This window comes from Poecilia reticulata, linkage group LG2 (genome assembly GCF_000633615.1).
Source record: "Poecilia reticulata strain Guanapo linkage group LG2, Guppy_female_1.0+MT, whole genome shotgun sequence".
NCBI classification, from domain to species: Eukaryota; Metazoa; Chordata; class Actinopteri; order Cyprinodontiformes; family Poeciliidae; genus Poecilia; species Poecilia reticulata.
In genome coordinates, this window is record NC_024332.1 from 29,958,749 (window position 1) to 29,979,060 (window position 20,312).

The following is a 20,312-nucleotide window of genomic DNA, read 5'->3' on the forward strand; positions in this document are numbered from 1 at the left end:
AAACCTTTCCCTTTCGAGACAAACATTCAGCTTTAGTACATGTTGCTCTCTTTTCTCTCAGCCCCTTCTCCAGCCTTGCTTTAGTTTCCATTTTTATCCGTACTTTTCACTTCATCTTCCGTCTCTGCTTAATGGCCTCTGTTTAGTTGTGCTCCAGTGAAGTAATGCCGTTGGTGTTGCTGCTTAGAGGTGAGTGTTCTGGGGCAGAATAAGCTGCAAAATGCCTCCTATCCATTATTGATCCATGATTAAGTAGAGTTCAGCGCGGGTTCTAGGCCCCAGCGCTGATAAAGTAGACTTGGCAAAACTTGGAGAAGGTATATAGCTTTAGCACAACCCCAACAAACAGGACAAGCTGTGCTCCTCACCCTGTTGGAAAGCAGCTGACCAGGGTAAATGTTTGTAGTATTTTTGGTGGAGAGTGTGAAATGACTATAGGGTTGGTGTTGATGACAGAGGCCAAAAGTAAAAGGATCCTCTCCCGCTTTACCCTCCTTCAAAAGCTATCTCTGTCATTCGAGGGAATGCTCCACGAGGCGGCATTGCAGACCCGCTGATCCTGATGCATTTCGACACTGATGGTGCTCAACGTCTGACCTTTGGGCTGCGGAGTGCTCTCAGATACGCATAGCTTACGTCCCCAGCTTAACAAGGATTCATGCACAGCAAACCAACTGCAGGAGAAAAGTACCAGGGTGCTGCTGCTCCTACAAGGGGTGAGACCTTGGCTTCTTGTTTGATTCATACGGGAGAACGTTTTCAGTAGTGCCACTCCTTTGGAAGCATCAAGACAAGCCTACAATGTTTTTTTAATCTTCTGCTCAAGACAACACTGAACTGTTTCATACCGCGTCGACCAAGCTCTTATTTGTGATGTTTGGTTCCTTGAAATAACTTGCTTTGAAAATTTTGAATATCTGGGACTATCTGAACCAGCTGATAAACACATCAGAAACAAAAACATGCTTGAATGTGGCGCTGGTACGAATCTCAACCTCAAGAAGAAACGAAGCAGACCTAGATTTCCTAAATTTTTACCCTTGGGTGTGACTACGTTGAAGTTTCCCGCATCAAGAGCTTTGATGGTGCTCTAACTTTAGAGTCAGAGTGAAATCTCAGCATAGGCCTGCACTTCAGCAACTTGCACTGCTCTCCAGGGCTTCGTCATTAAACATTAACCGGACACACACACACACACACACACACACACACACACAAGACGTCATCTTGAGAGGACTTCATGTGGCCTTCACCTGTCCAGCCTTTGTTTTCTGACAGAATATACCTCCAGTGGACTTCACGGTTTCTGTGTGAGAGACGCTGATGGTGTAAGATGTCATCCTGGAGCACCAAAAATGATTTTTACATATTTTGAATAAAATTTTTGTTCTTTTGCACTTCTGGTGTGGAAAACAAATTGAACCGTGCTCTTCCTCAGATAAAAGAGTTTATATAGATCAACAAAAAAAAAACTCCATAATTTGTCACCTTCAAGCCTACAATATCCAATAAAACAACATTCCAGAGAAAAGGAAAACATTGCAGGCACAAATGTAGAATAAACCACAAAGAAAATAAAGCAAACATTTGTTCGGTCACGTTGAGGTAGTCAAACAGAAAACACACTTGGCAAATAATAAATAGTAGCAAGAAACATTTTCTTTTTCATAAGCCAACATTCTTATAAAATCACTGCTAGTTCTTTTTACAGAAATTAAAGGTGCTATGCTTAGCATTTTTTGGCTAATGTCAATTACCCATAGTGACTATTCAGTTTTTTATTTTGACAACTGTAGTTTATTAGTATTCCTGCCATTAACTATTTATAGTAGCAACAGAGCTGGCAGTGCAGTATATTTGTATGCAAGTACTCACTCTACAGTGTTACATATTAAAACAAGACCGACTTAAACTGGCTGCAGCATCTTAATGCATGCTACTTGACTAGAATTAAAATAATACCTAAATGAATTTTTTAACTTTTTCATTCAGTAAAGCGTGGTGAAGCTCTAATAGAAAAAAAACAACAGAAACTGAAACTCTTATTTGTTTCATATTTGTGTACATGCAAATGTTAGAATCACAGTACAGCTGGCAGTTGGAGGACAGAAAGGGAAAATATACAGGTTTTAGTTTCATCACTTAAATTACTTTTCTCCCCCATTTGGCAAGTACAGCAGTAAGTAGACTATTGTAAATTGTATTATTTTGAGTTGCTGACAACGTTTCATTTAAACTGGTTGTCAGAAGAAGGTATATCTAGAAGTTATTTTGAAAGTGTGTCTTATCTCTGAGTACCATGTAGAAGTACCATGTGCTTCCACATGGTACTTTATACTTTTGTTGCATGTAGAAACTCCTGGAAACATCTTCTTTCTGGATACTTCCAAATGTGTGCACATACTTAATGTGCAATATGAATCCGAGAAATAATATAAAAAACATCACAAAACTTCATTTTTTAAATTTCCTATTGACAATATTTTTTTAGACAATTTTGATTTGGAATTATTGTCTTCAGGGAAACTGAAGTGGCTGAGCAGATGACAGTTTTTCCACCCAGATTTTGTGACATCTGACCTCGTCTTTGAAAAGCTTACAGTGTTCTTCCTGATGGGGAGTTGAGCGCTTTAAGCTCTTGTGGAGTCTCTGACACCTTGAGAGGCTTTGAGGTCGAGTACATGTAAGCTGACGGGGCCATCGGTCTTTAGATTTGTTGTGACCTGTGAGTTGTTTACCTACTCGCAAGCCATCATGTGAGTCATTGTGGTCACCTGAAAGCCCGGGACAGTAAACAGTCTGAACTGAAGGAACGTTTTAGATGAGGATTGAAATATTAAATCTTTAGCTATTAAAAACTTATTTCCAGGTTCTATTATCTTAATGACTTTAAACTTGACTGTTGGCCACATTTCATAGTTTACCTTTGTAAATAGACAAGTCACTTTTACTGTGACTTTGCTACTGTCTCTCAGCTAAGCGTGTTATGGATTTGTGGCACAAAAGCTCAGACCTCATTAAATTTTAACGATGTTTTGGAAATAGTTGGGGCACTTTTTCTCACTTTCCTCTATGGTTGTGAATTACAACTATGCCTTGATATGCAATTATTTCCTGTGTTGGCAGGTTGGAGCAATGTGTGGAATGAAAACAGTTCTTGCTCACTTTTTGTGAATTCAATGCTCGGGTCAATTTCCAAGGGCAACATGTAGACTCCAGCTATAATCATCTAATTAGTGAGAGTTTGAGTTTTCCAATTAGCATTCAACCTTGAAGTTTCATACAGAGACAAAACTCACCATCTGTCAGCACAATGCAGGGCAGCTCTCTGTGATGGTGATGCACTCACAGCCCTCTAACTGTGTTTGTTTTGGCTGCAGGAACTTYTACTACATCACCATGCTGCGAGACCCAGTCTCCCGCTACCTGAGCGAGTGGAAACATGTCCAGAGAGGAGCCACGTGGAAGACGGCTCTCCATATGTGCGATGGACGCTCACCCACCCAAGACGAGCTGCCCACCTGCTATAGCGGTGACGACTGGTCCGGAGTCACCCTGAAAGAGTTCATGAACTGTCAGTCAAACCTGGCCAACAACCGCCAAGTCCGCATGCTGGCTGACCTGAGCCTGGTGGGCTGCTACAACATGTCCTCGATGAACGAGAGCCAGCGCAACCACATCCTTTTGAGCAGCGCCATGAGCAACCTGAAGAACATGGCTTTCTACGGTCTGACTGAGTTCCAGCGCAAGACGCAGTACCTGTTTGAGCGGACGTTCAGCCTGCGCTTCATCTCCGCCTTCACGCAGATCAACAGCACGCGGGCGGCCAACGTGGACCTGAGCGAGGCCGTGCGCAGGCGCATCGAGGAGCTCAACTTCCTGGATGTTCAGCTGTACGAGTACGCAAAGGACCTGTTCCTCCAGCGGTTCCAGTACACCCGGCAGAGGGAGCACCAAGAGGTGCGATTGAAGAGGCGCGAGGAGAGACGCTGGTTGAGGGAGCAAAGGGACCAGGGCAGACCATGGCCGTCCAAACACAAAGGAAGCGGGAAGGGAGACGGAGGCGTATTTGAGAAGGAAACTGAAAACGACCTGCCCACCACCACTGAGGACTATACAAGCCAAGTGGCACGTTGGTGAGGCGTCATCTAACACAGTGGTCCCCAACCCCCGGTCCGTGGACCGGTACCGGTCCGTGGACCAATTGGTACCAGGCCGTGCAAGAAATAATTAAATATTTCTGTTTTATGTATTGAGTCTGGAGGATCTTTTATTTTGAAAATCCTTTAATCGGATTTTCTCGGTTACTTGCGCGCCAACACTGAGCCCACAAGCAGCAAAATGAGTAAGAAACAGATCAGGTGTAAGCTCATGGCTCCCGTTAGTCATTATCGTGAGTTAAAATTTTCACGAAAGTAAAATGTTCGTTTTTGTGGCGCATCTGTATCTTATTTTGAAGGGATATGTAAACGTTACCAGAGTTAGTCAGAGAGCGTTTGGTCGAGAGGAGAGGAGTAGAGCTTGTGAGTCTTAAGTCTGGTTTAGACGGCAAGATTTAAGAATTGTCAGCCGATTCTCCAAACCTCTGTGACCACAGAGCTGATAAAAGTACAACAGGTTCGATCGGTTCGTGTGTCCAAGGCAGGAGCAACACGAACCGATTCCAGTCACGAACATTCCGATTCCAGAGGATAATCCAGTAAAACCCCCAACATAGCATACGGGAATTTAGAATAACCAAACACGGATGACGATGTAGAAGGAATATCAGGATGCRGAGTCATTCTAAGAGATAAAAGACGTAACAAAAAGAAAAGGCGGTGGATAAAAGGCGACGGAGCAGCCGCTCTATTTGCTGCACTATGATTTGGAGGTGAATGTGTTTTTTCATAGTTAACATTTTTAACTGAATAAACATAATAATGACCTTTACATATAATAATAAACATTTCCACATATCATGTCCGATATCTACCGGACTCTCAGTTGCGTAATATGTCAGCTGTTTGGGATTCCCCTCTGTTCTTACGTCACCGTGCTTTCTGATTGGCTACTTCACATTCAGCAGGTTGTATTCTCGTTCCCAGTCAGGGAAAAACCAACARGCTGCGAAAAAAAGGTCAAGACTACTCAAATTGGTTATAATTCAGGATTTAGCGGGAACACCAWCATGCAGAAGCCCTCCACCTCCCCACCCTCGGGCCGCAGCAAAATTTTAAAAGTCTTGACCGGTCCGCGGTAATTAAAAAAAGGTTGGGGACCACTGATCTAACAGAGAGCTGCAACAGACTCTCTTGTACATCTTAAGAGTCTCTTTGTTCTTCACCATTGTTCTGTCTTATGCATTTATCTGTTTTGTTTGATATAAGAGCTTTGTTTCTTTTTTTTAAAAAATGCAGTCTTTTCGTCTCTGAGAGCCTTTAGTGTCTTAAATTTATAAAAGCTGTTCATAAATTGTCTCATTTAACTACTGCCTTAGTTTTACTTTGCAAAACGATAGAGTAAACAWACAGAAAATCCTGACTGCATTGATTTTAATATCCACAAAAAGGTTTTGAATGTGTTTGAAGTCGTTATTGGTGTTCAGACTGTTTTCACTCCTGTGGCTTTTTGTATTTTTGACTAAGAGTTCCAGACATCATAAATAGATGGAGAGGGCAGCCTTGAGCATTTTAATGYGTTACAAACACAAAGTGGAATATGTGAATTTATCAACAAAGCAGAGCATTTCTTGAATCTGATCTTTGCTGCCCAGATTTGTCCAAACAACTGGTGAGTCGACCAACAGTTGAAATAAGCTGGTAGAAAGAGGTGAGGAAAATTGCAGCTCATGTTGGGTCTGTGTGTGGCTTTCTCTTTGAACCGCTTCACAAGTAATAATAAAAAAAAAATTAATAGTGCTCGTTATAATGTAGAACACTCAAGGAAATGGGAATAGTTTCAACAATACAAATGACACAAATCAGAGATGTCACAATCAGGGCATTTTCAATTGACATTTATCAAAGCATGTGACWGAACTCTGCTGGTAAATACTGCCTATGATTTTGTCAGCTTTAAGCGAGCCCTCCAGCAGCAATTTACATAACTTTTTTTTATTTTTTTTATTTATGCTTTCCTTTTTATGTGCACGGCTTGCGAAGCTTTAATATATGCCATCCACATTGTTTTGTTGATGTAAACRAATTCGAGTTTTCCCTACTAATATAGGTTGGTTTTGCCCCCCACAATGACTTTCAGAGTGAATGACAGAATATACGTGCCACTGCAGCTTCCTGTTTCTCTGGTCCTGACCTACATGTGTGCTCAGCTGTCGGTGCAGAAAAAAAAAAAGCCTTGGAGAACTATTCTTTTAATTTCATGACCCTCAAAGGAAAGTGACAGTTAGTGAAAAATATATAACTTTTTCAGTCCTTTTGTCCTTTTTTTTGCCTCATGATTAATAGAATCTGCATTGAAATTTTATGAGTCATATCAAAGCAGAGTAAACATGCTAGCATAAGCCTAAACCTTCAGCAAACTGCTGCGCACGCACATTTTAAGGAGGAAGATTATGATTGGTGAGCTAGTTCAGTGGGATACCATCACATTGCTAATGTAATACAGATAATATGTAGTGCTGCTTGTTGGTCATTCAATCCTTTGCTATTTTGCACCTGTGTAGCTTTGGTTATGTTTTTTCTGGATACAAAATATATTGAACCATAAAGTAAAAGCTACTGAGTTTTTGAGAAAATCCATGACTTTTATTTTAACTAGGCATCAGTCTAGACGAGGTGCTCATCGATCAAGAATGAGCAAATGGCTATTCTTATATGACTAATCATTTTGGCTGCAAATAAAAATCCCGATTAGAAGATTGATAACAGTAATCCTATTTTATCTGAAAGTCTTAAAGGCCGCGCATGGTCAGGCCGCGTCATTTTGTCCTCAGTCTCATGTCGTCCATGATTTGTCACAGGCGCCCTGACGAACCTTTCACCCCATAACTATTGTGTGATTGGTCAGAATTTTATGGTTGTGTTTGTTTATGCAAAAAAATGTTCCAAATACTCACCATCATAAAGTAGGTTTTTCAGTCAGAGAGCAGGATGGATAGTTGAGAGGAGCAATTGTCAGAGACCGTGAGGAAGAAGTATGTACTGAAACATACTCCAGGCAGAGTTTAGTGACCAAAACACTAAACTCCGCCTGCTCAGTTCTTCTGGTCCACTACAGCCGGCGAACATCCCAGCGATGCCTTCTGTTCTTCTTTAGCTTTTTACAATATGGACAATAAAATAAAATGTTTTAACTCATCAATGATTATTTCCTCGGCTTGTGTTTACTTTCCTGTTTTTAACCAGACTTATGACAAAACACCAGGACGCATAGCTCATGCAGCGGGAGGGGTTTCACAGGAGCTCATTTCAGTGGATCTTGTGGATCTTGAAGGGTCTCTGCGAAAACGGATGTCCCACCTTCACAGATGTCAACCACGTGACCGCACTTCGACTGTTTGACCACACTGGGCCCTTTAATTAAAGAACAGATGGTTACATGTCACAGAAACACAGCATATTTAGAACTGCAGAGAGTTTCAGAATATGAATTTTTACACTTAAATAAGCTCAGGCTGATTTAATAAAAATCTCGGCTAAGTCACTGAAATCAACATGTCTTTCTTGAATAACTTTCTGACCACCAGTATTTTGGTGCTGGATTTTTTTGAATTTGGAAATCCTAACTCCAAAATGGACATCCTTCTGATATTTATTTCTTATTCTGTTTTTGATGTGACTTTAGTGAGAGGCATGAAAAGGCTCTTTCATGGATCTGATTCTAGTTCTGTCACTCAAAATATTGCCCATTTTCATCTACTTGCAGAAAAGGCAACCTAAACAACTCGGACAAAAGATGTACTGTTTTGAGTCTGATGTTTTTTAAAGACAACATTGTTTGCATGCACCCAACTAAACCAAATTATTCAAAAAATGTGTATGCCAGTTTTTTTTTTTTTTTTTTTTTTTTTTCTTGTTTTCGTTCTTGTTTTCAAACAGTTTTCTAATGCGCAGTGTGTAGTATCTCACTAACAGAATATCTTCTGTCTGGTCCATGCATGCTTTTGTAATTTGATGTTCACTACGAATGCAGGAATGATTCTTATTGAATCATTCAGGCACATAAACAAAACAAAACAAACAAAAATACACCCCTAGTAAAAATGGTAGGGGTGTTTTCAACCTTGGGCTCACAATTGAGTAAAACTGAATTTTTTTTTTAAGTACTTATCCTCATCCCAACTTATCAACATTTTAGATAAGGTTTTTTTCTTCCGATCCATCTGTTTATTTTGTGGTTAATAAGAAATTGGGACTACTTTTGAGGGATACAGAAGAAACCTCCACACAGTGTACATTCATTGATGGCCAGAAAAATGGAGCAAAAAAATCTGCCGATTATACATGTATTTATTTTATTTCACTAAATAATACAAATGTGCTTCATTTTGTTGTATTTTGGATTTCAAAATGCAAATAATATAAACACTTTTGGCGAGAACATCCACTTGCCGAGAAATGCACGGACCTATTCTCTACCTGTAACTTTTGTCAAGCGTTGTATTTGTTGTGGGGAAAAAAAAACACGAAACAAAAACAATTAAATGGTACAAGAGTGGTAAGCTGGTTCTTTTTGGCAGAGTTGATAGGTATTTGATAAACAATGAATGTGATGAGTTGGGTAAATGTTGGTGGTATGCGGCCTGACTGGGAATGAGATAATCAGTATTCAGTTGCCATGCCCCTCCCCTGTCACACTGGCTGCTTCTTACATATTTGTAGAGCTGACGGCGTCTGTGCTGTGGGCACCGGCACCGGCTCTGATGGCAGCGGAGAGCCAGAACTCAAAGACAAAGCCTGAGAGAAGATGGTTGAAGAAAATAAAACCTTTCTGTCGCTTCTCTGTGCCTGATAGTTTCCGGCCCCTCAAAGCTCGTTTTTATCTGCTTTAAAAGGCTTTAGTGGCCTTTGTGCTTTTATGTGTCTTATCTCATGCTCACTCACAGCGCATGCATATCAAATTAAATGTATGCTAAATGTCAGCTCAGATATCTGCTGCTGTTATGTTAATGCAATTTGTCATGTTTTTTTTTCTTTTCTTCCTGATTGCACTTTCTCATGAAATACCTCATGTTGCACCGTTTTGCTTAATCTCGCTCCATCTTGTCTGAATGATTCATCGAGTCGTTGCAGAGCATGTGTTGAATGAATATTTTGTCAGCTAATGGGAAAGGCGTACATGTATATGCGCCTGCTGGTATGGAAGCACTTACATCAGCAGTGGGTAAAAAGAGGAGGAAGTGTGTTGCACATTCTGGATACTCACTCAAGTGTTTCAAGTGTAGCTCACAACATTATAGGACAGTTCTGTGCATGAAGAATTCATGCCATTTTTAATGTGGCAGCAGAAGAATACTTCAGGAACATCCCTTCAAGAGGTAACTATTGTATATTTTAGAATGCTTTCCCACGATCTCCCAAAACAACAACACTTTAAAAGGCTTTCCTCTGAAACTCGGAGGCATTATTCTTTTGAGATAGACTTTAAATATTTCTATCAGTGTAACTCAGTTAGCAGGATACAGACTTCCCCCCACCCCGGTCTTTGATAAAATAGGAAAACAATTTATCTCTACAAAAAAAAAAACACAGTCAAAGCAGTTTATTCTCTAAACTATTAATTTAGTATTTATAAAAAGTTTTCACAGAAAATGCTAAGAACTTCGCCTCACTTTTTTATAGAACATTTTCTTTTTTGGCAAAATTATTACTTCAAAGCTTCACTGTGCAGGATCTGCAGGGGAACATCCCATTGCCTGAGTGAGGATGAAGTCGTCTACATGTCCAAGTGCAATAATGTTGGAAAATAAAGTGGACAAAAGTTAACATTTCTGGAGCATGTCTGATTTGGTCACATGGTTCTATAGAAAAGTATGACGATGCAGGACTAACAGGAGATGGGATGAGTCAAAATCACATGTTCTGCCAGTTAAAACATTTGTGAAGACTGATGATCTACCACTTTTGAATTTCCCCTCGAAATGTGTTGTATTGTTCTGGAGTTTACAGACAGTCTTAATCTGATAAAATAAGCTTGTTGGGGTCAATATATGTGGGACTCACCTTACTGAGGAAAAGTTACAGTAAGGTGTAACTTACGTTTCTCTGATGTCGACATCAGAGAAAGGTTTGACACACTCCTTTCTTTCAGCTGTTTCAAGTTTGGGTCTTTGTCTATATTCTCCGCCTCGTCTTCGTGTTTTATTGTTTCCTCACTTTACATCCAACAAAAGTAAATTGATACAGTCTCATTTTGATTTTACACGTATCCACTTTCATAGAAACATGAAGCGAGAGTCTTCTGTAGGTCCACATATGATATTTTTGAAAACGTGTATTTTGGCATCTTGCAGTCTGGACTTGCTCTGATAACCAAACGTCTGCATGTTGGCAGTCGTTTTCATTGTCTTCACTTGTAGAAAGTTTCATAGGGAAGTCACAGGACAACAGAACAAAACATAATAAAAACCAAAACCTGCATTTATCTCCAAAAGGTTTAAACAAAAACTGGAGTAGATATGAAAAAAAAAAAAAAAAAAAAAAAGCTGCCATCGTCTAATGGAAACTTTAAACGATTATCAAGAAGTCCGGACAGCTATTGCTCCAGACTGCTTTGGTAAATGTAAAGAAAATCTGCTTCCTTTAAGTAAATTAAGTGTGTAAAGAAACTGCTCAAAATCCTTACACAGAACTGTAGTTCTGTTTTTGTTTGTGTCAGGCAGTTTGTGGGGCTCTTGGCTTACTTTCTGCCAAAATGGCATGCAGGCTCTCTGGCATAAAGCCTCAAGGACATCCTCCTCAAGCAGCCAGTCAGGATGACATTTTATTAGTCTGTGATTATTTTTTGCTTGCAGGAAACTGATGGCTGATAAGCGAGGAATCCATTTTTGCCAATGGATCCCTGATGCTCCAACACACCGTGCATATGTGTATATAAGTGTGTTCATGGGAAACAAAACCTAAAAATGAAAACACTTAATCAGTTAATGAACATTTGGTGTTATTTATACAAGATCTTTTTTTTTCTCTTGCCATCATAAAACCACAGCATGATGTTGAATTTGGTGTATGTCACTTCTGTGGCTTTTACAAATTATACCTTGAATGATTTCTTTCAATAAGAGAGATGTAAGTCACAAAATGATGTAAATAAAGCCATAAAAGACAAGCAGATGTGAGACCCGTGAGACTCTGTAGGGAGGGTTTAAGGAAGTCGTACTGCCACTCCGTGAAAGCGAATCTCCCTGATGGTCTGATTTATCTGTTTAATTTAAAGGATTTTAACTGCTGCTGAGGAATGGCTTTGTCTGACTGTAATTGGTTACATCTCAAGAGAGATTTCTCTCTGTTTTATCTGTACATAATAAAGCCTTGCGATGAAAAGAAATATGAAAGCATTTTTGTGAATTTATTCTGCCTTTTGTGTCCTGTCAGAAAAACGTCGTTTTGGGTCTCTACGGAAGAGCAGCCGGCGCTAAACAGCCGTGTTATTATGAAGTGTTTGACATTGAAAGTTCTTAAACTTGGCCATATTTTGTCACACCACAACCACAWACTTTGTGGTGTTTGACTTGTATTTTATGTGATAGATGAAGTATCAGAAAGTAATGCATAATTGCGAAGTAGAAGAAAAACAACAGACGGCTTGCAAAAGGGTTTTGCATGTAAAAATATGGAAAGCAAATGTATCAAGCAGCCTTTACTTTGATTCCCATAAATAACAGATGAGACCAAATTTAAACTTTTGGTATCCATACAAACTGCTATGTGTGTCAGAAAACTAATATCAATATTATCAAGACTTGAAAGCTGGCGATAGAGACACATGATGACAGCGGTAACTGTGGCAGAAGTTGAATCCAGAAGAGTCAGGACAAACACACACCACACTTTTCAGATTTTTCCAAATCATCTTCCTTACACCATGAAGGTCTGTCATATAAAATCCTGATAAAATACAGTGACAGTTGCAATTGTAAAGTGTCAAAATGACATGATTAGTTTTATTAGTCAGTGTCAAGACGGTACAAGGTGATCTCTCTGTCTCATTTGAATTTCTCCAACATAATATTTGACAGGAAATATTGCCTTCTAGAGATTCTTTCTCAGTAATCTAAATCAAAACACAGAGTAAAATCCTCTTGACAGAGATCTACAGTGTGTTCTTGTATGAATAAATTCTGCTTTTCCAATGCTGAAGACACAGAAGCTCCTTCACATGCCTCAACATACATAGTTAGCCCCTCTCCCTTTGCTGAGTTGGCTTAATATGTTCTGAAACACAGTATGTATTCCAGGTTAGTCTCCAACATGCCCAGCTTTCTGCTTTCCTTCAGGTTATATGGTTAGAACTGCCAGCTCAGCCTTTCTGCTGGTGACTGCGGCAACGTTTTTTTTTTTTTTCGTCCAGATGGCATCACTGTGTCAGTGACAGTTACAGTCAAGGATTAACCGTAGGAAGTACATAAGCACTTAAAAACTATGTTGCTAAGATGTTCATATTGATATTGTTTTTCTTGCATTTTATGACATTCACAAAGATAAAGATTTGATTTTAGATAGAGAAATTATATTAGCTTATGTGACAAACTTCCACATTTTGCTGTGCTGTTAGTGAGTTATGAAAATATATCTTTAAAAAAATCCAAAAAAGAAAATGAATTAGTTTATTCCAAATTTACCTGAACTCCACATTGTTTCTCTCAGAATCGGTGGATTTATTTTAATCATTGGTTAATACTATGTAAATCCCATAATAACCCCAGTCCATCCAAGTTTTATCGTGCAAGAAGAGTTAAAATTACACTGACTACAGATCTAATTGCACTACTAATCCACAGTAATTTTATCCAAGGCTTTTGTTTTGCAAAGTTCCAATCCTGAATCCTCATATTAAGTTTTTTTTTTTTCTTCTTTTTTTCTGGCGACTTGATGCATTTCTACAAGTACAATTATCATAACTTAGTTCAACTTAAGTTATTTGTGCACATCAAAGTAACAGTTTCCATATATTTCTCTGCTGCTTTTGGAGACTCTCATTTGCTTTTGTCATTTCCATCAAAATCACCAGTGCTTATGAACGCTGACTCAACCATTAAAATCATTAAAATATTTGAGTCAGTACGTACAAAAATGTTGAACAGTTGTGCAATAGCTGTACAAATTGTGTCTAGAGCTGAGCATTTTCAGGTACCTTCCCCAAGATCTGATTATGTTGCACTGGAAAATACAGAGTGTAATGTCAAAAACATGTTCAACCAATTTGCTCATTTTGTTCATAAACATGATGTCAGGATTTCTACTTTGCTGTTAATGTTGTCATCGACATGAATTGTTAGTGAGGAATGGACTGAGCAAATTATATTCTTTTGCCAATTAGCGATCAGGTTTTGGACTGTAATTGTTTTGAGAAATGCACTAGCTGTTGTGCAAAAGTTAAGACTGATGTAAAAAATGCACCAAAGAGCCCGGAAAAAAACCTACAAGGTAGCGTGTAAACGATGAAATCATAGTTAAGACATGACTGCCATCTTGTGGCCAAATATGGTAAGTACTGCTAATCTTTTCTTCAAATCTTTTCTTTTCTAATCTCTTCTATAATAGTCAAATATTAACTAAACACACATATTAGACCTTATTTATTTAAGTAGTTCAGTAGTACTACAACTATAAATGATAATAACATTTAGAGAATTTAAAAATTTATTTTAAAACACATTTCAGCAGCAAGGCAGTTCATTCAGTCTTTATGTCATAAAAACACAAAAATACAAAATCATAAAAGACACCACACAGTCAACAACTGAGAAAACCAGAAAACATTTTACATTTTGCCAAGAACCATCGTCAAATATGTTGGTCAATGTTTCACTTATTATGGTTCAAAAGCAACCCACTTTGTGGGGGAGAAATCTGTTCTCTGGTGAAAACAAATCGTTTTATGCCAACTAATAGAGATGAGGAAACGAATGAGCTCATTTAATTTTTAATTGAAAGGAGTTGTTGTGTTTGTTTTCACATAAGTTTTATAGCAGATGTCGGAGGTTAAATACATAGATACAGATGTACCAATGTGTAAATATTGTTCCAAACAGGAACCCAAACCATTTGGGTAACAAAACATAAAAGTGGATCCATGAAAATGCCTTATTAAAAGCTTTATTTTAGAATATTTTAATTCGAGCTACACGGTAGTGCAGCTATGCTCAAAACCAACAAAAGACCAAATGGGGAAACGTGAACAACAATCAGTGATAAGGTCAAATGAATGAAAGCATAGGCTGCTGCTTTCTCTTTGTTTTTATATCTGATTCACTTTGACAGTGACATTTTCCTCAAAGGGAGCAATATGGTGACCTTTCTTTGTGGCACTCAGTGCCACATTTCCAGTTTGAGATCTGTCACTGTGACAGATCAGATAAAGCTCCTCTGTGGCCTCGAGAGGGCTGAAAAAAGCAAAGGAAGGAGAAAATAGTGGTGACTGTTTCAGTTTGTGACAAGTGATGTAAACTCTGTGAAGCCAACTTTTATGTGAGAAAAACAACACAGTTCCGCAACTCTAGTTTTTTTTTTTTTTTTTTTTTAAACCAGGCTCAGTTAATAATTCAAGATGCCACATGTATATAAATTAAAAAAAAGATAATCAATTTTTAAAATAGGTAAAGTTGCTAAAAATATACTCGGATAAGAGTAGTACTATTAAACTTAAATCACATAATTACAAAATAAATTCAGGCAGAAGAAACAAATCTCAGTTTTTCACAAAATAAAACATTTGAAATCAGTAATTACAATAGTGAATAGTGTTAGAATAAACAAACTGTTGGCAGTGTGCTTATTTGACCTCCAACAGGCTCAGCAGACATCAGAACAATGAAGCTTGTTTACAAACCAAAAGTTTTATCAGAGGTGCTGATGTGTCTGATGCATTGTGGTTCATACCGTTCTTGTTTGTCATTCTGTTAAGTAACTCGAGCAAGAACATTTACTCAATTAAGAGCAAAAGTAAATAGCATGCAGCTCTAAAATTCCCGCTAGAAGAATATTTTTTTCAAGAAATTCCTCAAATCAATTTAACCAAGTATAGACACCTAGTCACTATTGACAAGTAAGCATTTACCTAAAAACATTAAATATTTTATTTTGTTGCAAAGAGAGACATAGAGACAGCAAACATCTTGGGTTAGAGCCTTCAAAAGCATTTTAATGGCATAGTAGAGTGCAATTGTTACCAGTATTTTACCTAATAAAATCCAGAAAAGATTGGAGTATATATAAGATTTTACCTAAATTTTTTCATGATAACACTTGAAATCCAATATGGCCAACTGTCTTTAGCAAAAAGAGTACTTTGTGTAATATAATCTTAATATTAATTCAGTTGTTCTTTAAATGACAAAATGTCGAGACCTCAAAAAGACTAGCTGACAAGCAGTGTTGCTAATTAATCAGCAGTACCACACAGACTGACAAACAGACCCCAGTACTTGCGGTCTTTTCTGACCAGAAGACCCTCCATAACTTTGCTGTGCTGTGATCTGAACAAATCTCTGAGGCTGTTTAAATTCGATCTGCTGTCTAGAAATCTGGGAGATTCAAACCTCTGCACAATAGAGTGATATTTTTGCATTTTATGAGAAAATATTGCTCCTCCTCTGTGTTTGTCTGTCTCCTGCCTGCATGATCCTATCTGGGTTAGCTTCCATGTTATTTGACCTTGAGCTTGTAGCTGCAGTGGTGCATTCTGCTGCTGATTTATTAGCTTCTGACTACAGCTGCACAAATGAAAAGTTTTTAACAAAAATAATTATCAAGAAGTCAACCATATATTTGTTAATATTAAAATATGAACACGTTTACTTCTCTTGGCCACAAAATAATTGTGAATCATTTGGTGCAATTGTAATTTATGTTTTCTAAATCAAATATTACATTTCTTAATGAGTTGTTTATATGTGTGCATGTAATAGTGTTTACATAAACTAATCTAAAAAAAAMCACATGGTTTTACTGCTGTTTCCTTGGTAACAAGCAAAACCTTGCCCTTTTAGCCTGCTGGCATTCGTGTGGACTGTACCACTCTGTGGCGGCTAACGGGGGTGCTAACACACCCACCTTACACAATTGCTATGCTTAACTCGTATCATGACGTCAGAAATATCTAAGATAAATATATAATGTTTAAGTRTAACCTCTAGTTAATTCTTTCAAGCTTAAAACGACTAATATAAGGGTGTATTTTATTTATTTGCTGTTCGGCTCACCCCGGAAAACTACGTCATTACATTAAAATGACGGTCGTACAGTAAGCTGTCAAMAGCTTGTTGCTTAAATCTTTGCAGCGCTGCAAAGTGGGGAAGAAATTAGGTCGGACAAGCTTTAATTCTTGGTGCAGGGCAGGAATTAGACGGACCGTTGAACAGATATATCGGGGACACTTGACATCTTGTTTTTCGCTAGTTCAGTCGCCGTTTTGTCCGTGTGTCCTCCTGGCTGCTGCTGCTGCTGCTGCTGCTGCGTGATATCCTTTCCTAACGATGAGGTAAGCAAATCCTCTCATTAGCGCTGACACAAGCTAATAAATATGGCAGTTAAGGTACTCCATCGTGTTTTATAGTGACAGTGCTGCATATAGGTTGACAGCTAAGTACAAAAAGCATCATTTTTAGGTGAGGAAAAGGATGTAAATCACTGCTTTCCTTCAACCATCAATCTGTGCTRATGACAAGATGTTACAGAAGATAGCGTCAGATAGATTATCGGTTCCCAAAGTTGGGTTCGGGGCCCCACTGGTGGTCGCAAATCGCTATAGGGTGTGAAGATCAAATTCAGAAATCAAAATGTATAACCAAACTGTTTTATGAAAGCTTATTTATGGTAAATGTGATACAAGAGATTAAAATAGTTATACATGCATCAAATACAATGTGTTGGCTGTTCAGGCAGTTTTACTAAGTATGTAAGTAAAAAACTTTGAAGTATACGTTTAAATATTTATGGATGTTAGCTTTACATTTACTTCTCATTCCTTACTGTACAGTTTTATCCTAGTCTGCTGTGGATTTATTATTACTACTACTATTATTTGTAGTAGATGTAGTAGTAGTAGTAGAAGTAGAAGTAGTAATAGCTGTAGTATTGCTTTTGTGGTGATTTTTTAAGTGTATATCCCTCTTGCTTCCATTTGATTTTCAATTTTGCTGCTGTAAATTGGGAATTTCCATCCTAAGGGAGAAATAAGGGCATATTCTGTTCTAAATAYTAMATTTGTTTATACAGATTAAAAATCAAGAAGTGAAAAGTTGTCTCTCTTTTTCATTGKGCAGCCACTACTCTAACTGCAAATCCAGTGAYTTAAACAAAAACCACAGWTACTGACTCACCACTAATAACAACTACCCACCTATTTCATTGGATTACAAGTAGCAAATGTTTACTTAATCATTAATTAGATCACAAGTCACTGCCACTGCTAATGTGGGCCTCTGGAGTTTAAAAAGTTTGGAAAGACAGCAATAGATGATTTAATGAGGTTACAAACTATGTTGTATTTATTTAATTTTAGCTCATTTWAAAAAAAAATTACAAATGTATTAGCCATATTTCTATCCTAGGTAGAACCATATTATATGTTTGAACTGCTTTGTGGCCTAAGAATAAAACAAAAATCATCCAAAACATGGTCAAAGTTCACTGTATGCTTTGAAACAAATTGAAGTTTCAAGACTAGGATGCAAAAGAATCTGAGGCATTAATGTGGTTTCCTTTTCAAAAGTTTATACGTACGTAATACATGTATAAGAGAGCAACACAGTTTCATATGATTTTGACAGTAGTCTAAAAATAAATCTGAAATGAAAGYTTGCCTTTTATAGAGTTGTAATTTAGATAGGCTTTAATTAAAATACAGTTTGTGACACATGCCTCGTTGTGAAGTAACTAACTTTAAGAACATGTTAGATTAGAATATTAAAAATATTCAAGCCAGTGCTTTTTTGTACTTTCAATGAGTAAAAATGTGACTCCAGTAGTCACACTAAAGGTATAAGTGGGTTAGCAGGAAGTTTTCCAGCTGCAGATCTGCTGCCACGTTCTTATTGGATGGTTTCAAACTGGGAGGGTCTTTCCAGAGCCCAGCACACAGACAGGAAGGGGGTGGCTGGAAATGTTTTAGTCAGAGCCTGGCAGACAGTTTGTTTTGACTGTTTGGGGGAAAAAAAATCCAGTTTTTAGTCTGTGAATCGGTGGGACAGGAAGGAGAGGGTAAGAGTGTTTAACTGTCACGATTGTAACAACCAGGCAGCTGAAAATGTTCTCCTAGCTTTCATTATCAGCTTCAGAAAGCAGTTTAGAGCTGCATGGAGTGAGGGAGGCAGCCTTTCTTTGACCCGTTTCCTGACTTGCGCCTAAAGGAATTTGCTGCTGTATGCTTTGGTTTTTCACAGACGGTTGCTAAAAAGAAAGAGGAAGAACATCAGAGGTCTGTCTTAAAGTCTGATCACGATCTTTTCTTCTGAGGGAGAAACCAAAGATTTAAGTTCATGAATGAGTTAACTACCATGATTTTCCACGTCTTTCGTCGTGGATCTACTGTACAGATTTAACTCTGGTTTCTCTTCCTGTTCCAGTGTCGGGTGTTTATGTTCTTTGTTACTATCTCTTATCTGCATAAGGCGTGGTGTACTTGGAGTCAGGATTTCTGGCCAGATGTTCATGTAACATTATTAACAGACCTGGAAGAGTGCTGCATTTGACCTTTAAACTTTAGTGTACAAGGAAAAGTATGTATTGCTGAAGTAGAATGGCACAATAACCAAAAGTTTGGCACACGTGTACGCCAACTATAGATTGGTGCTCGGAAATATTCACATACTGGTATTGATTAATTGATCCTTATGTCCCTACTGAGCTACACGGTCGAGCAGATAAACAGCTGAGGCTTTGTACGCGTCATGCAACAAGCTAATGTTTGATGAGGAARTGTGGCCTAAAAACATCATGTAGTCATGTAGGTGAATTAAATCATTTTAGTATGTAAGAATAATAGTTAATAAACATTTTATTTKATGAAACATTGAATCCATACAGAACTGAACCCATGTTTAARTGTATTTGACATGTTCCATCCTAAACGAAAACACCTACAAAATACACTCAAATTATGCTAAACTCTACTACAATTTATGCATCCACAAAGCGTCTCTCTAATTAAAGAAATGTTTAGCACAGTGATTATAAAAATCCAACAAAACATCAGTAAKATTTTTTTCTCTTTGATCTTGCTCACAGCATTATTTAATTATCTTTTGAGAGAGATTTCTGATGTATGCCTGAAAAAAGACAGGCATCTTTGTAAAGATGTAAAATAAGAATGGGTTTGTAAATAAATCTGTTATTAACATTTTACTGAAAATGCCATGTAGGAAATAAATAATACCTTCTGAATAATCAGTGGAAACGTCTTCAGTCTAATCCTTCCTGTACTTCCTGAATAGATTTTTACAAATTCCCACTGGTATTTTGATGATTTATCTTTGATGATGGGCTGGGCGACTCTTGGCGACTCGATGCATACAAGATTAGGGAAACGTGTATGCATTGTATGTTGCTGTACATTTGGAGTGGCTCAATTTCAGGTCCCTCCAAACCCATTTCTGGTGTCTCATTGAAAGGACTTTTGGACTCGTGTTGAATAATTAGATTTGTTTTGTTTAAATGTTACTCTTCTAAACCTTGGAATACCTTGGTGTTAAAAACAGGATTTTCTGATTCTTGTCTCATGAATTGTCTTTTGTTGTTTGTGCAGACAGACCTTTAATGACTTAATTTATTAATCATCATTTTACAATGATTGTTAAATTGTTCATCAACAAATAATGACTTGACTGTGATTAGTCATAATTTGGGAACGTTGAGTTCAATGTCACTAGGTACAACTTGTATTATTGTTGTTATTATTATTATTATTATTATTATTATTATTATTATTATTGTTATTATTATTATTATTATTATTATTATTATTATTGTTATTATTATTATTATTATTGTTATTATTATTATTATTATTATTATTATTGTTATTATTATTATTATTATTATTATTATTATTATTATTGTTATTATTATTATTATTATTATTATTATTATTATTATTATTATTATTATTATTATTATTATTATTATTATTATTATTATTATTATTATTATTAT

General features: G+C 37.4%; 2 protein-coding genes across 11 annotated transcripts in view; both read left to right on the forward strand.

Moving 5' to 3' along the window:
* The window catches only part of hs6st3b (heparan sulfate 6-O-sulfotransferase 3b), an 88,183-nt gene extending 80,170 nt beyond the window's left edge, over positions 1-8,013 (forward strand). The window contains exons 2-3 of one of the 2 annotated variants that reach the window (XM_008399997.2): positions 3,381-4,136; positions 7,347-8,013. In XM_008399997.2, the coding sequence (XP_008398219.1) occupies positions 3,381-4,136; position 7,347 (757 nt within the window). In that variant the 3' untranslated portion in view covers positions 7,348-8,013. Of the gene's footprint in view, positions 1-3,380; positions 4,224-7,346 lie in introns of those variants that run through there. The other variant, XM_008399989.2, reaches the window with a different exon arrangement.
* Positions 8,014-16,368: 8,355 nt separating this feature from the next.
* LOC103458831 (muscleblind-like protein 2a) overlaps positions 16,369-20,312 on the forward strand; it is a 24,957-nt gene continuing 21,013 nt past the window's right edge. For 6 of the 9 annotated variants that reach the window (XM_008399934.2, XM_008399911.2, XM_008399960.2 and 3 more), the window contains exon 1: positions 16,370-16,641. The gene's annotated coding sequence lies outside the window, so the exon portion shown is untranslated. Of the gene's footprint in view, positions 16,642-18,255; positions 18,363-18,482; positions 18,580-20,312 lie in introns of those variants that run through there. The other 3 variants (XM_008399951.2, XM_008399917.2, XM_008399925.2) reach the window with 3 other exon arrangements.